The sequence below is a fragment of the Lottia gigantea genome, assembly GCF_000327385.1.
Source record: "Lottia gigantea unplaced genomic scaffold LOTGIsca_81, whole genome shotgun sequence".
Lineage (NCBI taxonomy): Eukaryota > Metazoa > Mollusca > Gastropoda > Lottiidae > Lottia > Lottia gigantea.
Genome location: NW_008710694.1, coordinates 786,051 through 789,813, shown reverse-complemented (window position 1 = coordinate 789,813; position 3,763 = coordinate 786,051). Strand labels below are relative to the sequence as shown.

The 3,763-nt window shown below is 32.2% G+C and overlaps 1 protein-coding gene across 1 annotated transcript; it reads right to left on the bottom strand.

The window, feature by feature from the left end:
* Positions 1-335: 335 nt before the first annotated feature.
* LOTGIDRAFT_57178 (hypothetical protein) lies at positions 336-1,302 on the bottom strand (the record flags this gene model as incomplete). The annotated part of the gene is made up of 2 exons (XM_009067244.1): positions 336-581; positions 1,045-1,302. Coding segments are annotated over 2 exons (504 nt in total), but the record flags the coding sequence as incomplete, so codon positions are not given.
* Positions 1,303-3,763: the final 2,461 nt, after the last annotated feature.

The window sequence follows — 3,763 nt, the reverse complement described above, 5'->3', positions numbered from 1 at the left end:
TAACATGGCATCATAATTTCAACAGCACAGCTTTAAATAGGCATTGTTCATTTAATTCACTATTACCAAGATAACATAGCTTCAGACTTGACATTTTACATTCACTATTACCCAGATAACATAGCTTCAGACTTGACATTGTACATTCACTATTACCAGATAACATAGCTTCAGGCTTGACATTTTACATTCACTATTACCCAGATAACATAGCTTCAGACTTGACATTGTACATTCACTATTACCAGATAACATAGCTTCAGACTTGACATTTTACATTCATTATTACCCAGATAACATAGCTTCAGACTTTACATTTTACATTCACTATTACCAAGATAACATAGCTTCAGACTTGACATTTTACATTCACTATTACCCAGATAACATAGCTTCAGACTTGACATTTTACATTCACTATTACCCAGATAACATAGCTTCAGACTTGACATTGTACATTCACTATTACCCAGATAACATAGCTTCAAACTTGACATTGTACATTCACTATTACCCAGATAACATAGCTTCAGACTTGACATTGTACATTCACTATTACCCAGATAAAACATAGATTCAGACTTGACATTGTACATTCACTATTACCCAGATAACATAGCTTCAGACTTGACATTGTACATTCACTATTACCAAATAACATAGCTTCAGACTTGACATTGTACATTCACTATTACCCAGATAACATAGCTTCAGACTTGACATTGTACATTCACTATTACCAGATAACATAGCTTCAGACTTGACATTGTACATTCACTATTACCAGATAACATAGCTTCAGACTTGACATTGTACATTCACTATTACCCAGATAACATAGCTTCAGACTTGACATTGTACATTCACTATTACCAGATAACATAGCTTCAGACTTGACATTGTACATTCACTATTACCAGATAACATAGCTTCAGACTTGACATTGTACATTCACTATTACCCAGATAACATAGCTTCAGACTTGACATTGTACATTCACTATTACCAGATAACATAGCTTCAGACTTGACATTGTACATTCACTATTACCAGATAACATAGCTTCAGACTTGACATTGTACATTCACTTTTACCCAGATAACATAGCTTCAGACTTGACATTGTACATTCACTATTACCCAGATAACATAGCTTCAGACTTGACATTGTACATTCACTATTACCCAGATAACATAGCTTCAGACTTGACATTGTACATTCACTATTACCCAGATAACATAGCTTCAGACTTGACATTGTACCTTCACTATTACCCAGATAACATAGCTTCAGACTTGACAGTGTAGAAGATTTGTACTTACCTACACATTCATTAATACCAAGATAACATAGTTTCATTGTTTTTGGATTATCTCTACGTTTGATATGACTTGAATAATGAACGTCAGTAGGAGGTCGTATTTTATCAACTTTTCGTATTAATCTAGAAATAAAGTATAGTATAGTTGATAAAATAGGCTTTAGATAAATAAAGTCTGAAGAAATATTAGAGATAAAAATGAAATGAGGATTTTAAGAGAAAAGTGAAAATAATGCAAATACAACAACATACACCTGTACATTGTATCTCAAATTTAAAAGCGTTCCTTTTCTGCATCAAAGTAAAACTTTTCGTTTTAAAAATTGGGGCTTTTAGAAGCTTCAGCTTATTTTTTGAAAATGATATTTGAGAATATTATTTTATTTCTAATATTGATCTACTCACCTTTCTGCCTCATTTTGATTAGCATCGTAGAATATTTTAGGATATTGTGATGGATGTAGGGAAGGATCTATTTGGATTTCAACCTGACCACTGGAATATAATATAATATATATATATAATATCATGGTTTGGTTTCATTAACATCTTTATGGAGAATGGGGGATAAGAAGCCATTGAATTATTCTGGTCAAGTCAGCATTTGACTGAGTCTAATCGGGGATGCTTTGGAAAAAGTCACTTTTTTTATTGCAAAAACTACTTCATGTTTTAGATCTTAAAGGGTGTGTAAAGAGGTTTATGATTTATGTGCATTGACTTCTATTGTACCATCCAGATATGTATTTTTCTAAATTTAGAAAGGCTAAACCGTCGCCTTCTAAAATATCGTAGTCACGTCATAAAGCGCTTAGTTTCAAAGCCCTAGTTGTGACAACTCATTTTCAGGCGCCATTTTAGATCCCAACGTCATAACATTCGGCTTTGCTTAGTTTCAGAGGAATTTCAAAAGGTTTGACTTAAAAGGGGATTATCAGTGCACCCTATAGATAATCTTCTATACAATCCATTTAAAAATACCTGTCTTAACCATTTGACTTACCTTAAAATAATATAGATAATATTGACAGGGTCTCCTTGTCGAACTAAAATACTATCATAGCTGAATGTTTTAGTATAAAGAGCCATAGATAGTTGTTGACGATATTTGGGTGCCCAAGCTCTATATAAATTGTCATTCTGGATAAACTCTGATTTTTTCTTCTTCTCCTGAACTAAAACGTCTTTAACAGATCTGGTGTACAGATCGCGATCTATAACTAACAAGTCCGTTACATCTTCAGAGATCATAGAAGCTGTTCTGGCTTTACCTTCTTCTTCTAGAGCAACCTCTCCTACCTGAACACCCGCTTCTATAAAACACAATAATAAATAAAATACATGTACATCTGAAGGTAGTAAGGAAGGAATATCATCCACTGTACATATGAGAAAACTACACCAAACCTAGTTACAGATAGTAACAGCTGATTCACCGAGGACATTCTAGAGGGGCGTAAGGCACGGGGACACTTGGGCGGAAATGAATCAACTCTGGGCTGGAGGTTCACAAGCAGATGTCTACAATAAAATTCTTGAGGAGGCATATGCTAACTACTCGTTTACGAATTGATTCTGTATAGATCAATGGACTGTTTTGGGATAGTCGATGAGTTTTCTGGTTTGAAAGCAGCAAGGGCAGATGTTGCCTGACATGTAATTACAATTTTTATTTTTACCAAAATGTGATGCTGGCATAAAGACTAGTAATATAAATGGGAGATTTGTTGGTATAAAAATGCAAGAAGAGGTTTAACAACTTACTAAGAATGACAGCCAGATTTCCAAGTTTACTCTTGTCCAGTTTACCATCTTTATAAACAAACTGTACCTCGACTTCATTCTTTTCTTCATCAATATCTTTATCTTTATTTAATATATAGATTCCTATCTTCCCTCCCAATATTATATAACAACTGTAATATATAAAGATACAGAGATTCTTATTTAACATTTACTGTATCTTTATTTAATATATAGATTCCTATCTTCCCTCCCAATATTATATATATAACAACTGTAATATATAAAGATACAGAGATTCTTATTTAACATTTACTGTATCTTTATTTAATATATAGATTCCTATCTTCCCTCCCAATATTATATAACAACTGTAATATATAAAGATACAGAGATTCTTATTTAACATTTACTGTATCTTTATTTAATATATAGATTCCTATCTTCCCTCCCAATATTATATAACAACTGTAATATATAAAGATACAGAGATTCCCATTTAACATTTACTGTATCATTATTTAATATATAGATTCCTATCTTTCCTCCCAATATTATATAACAACTGTAATATATAAAGATACAGAGATTCCCATTTAACATTTACTGTATCTTTATTTAATATATAGATTCCTATCTTCCCTCCCAATATTATATAACAACTGTAATATATAAAGATACAGAGATTCCCATTTAACA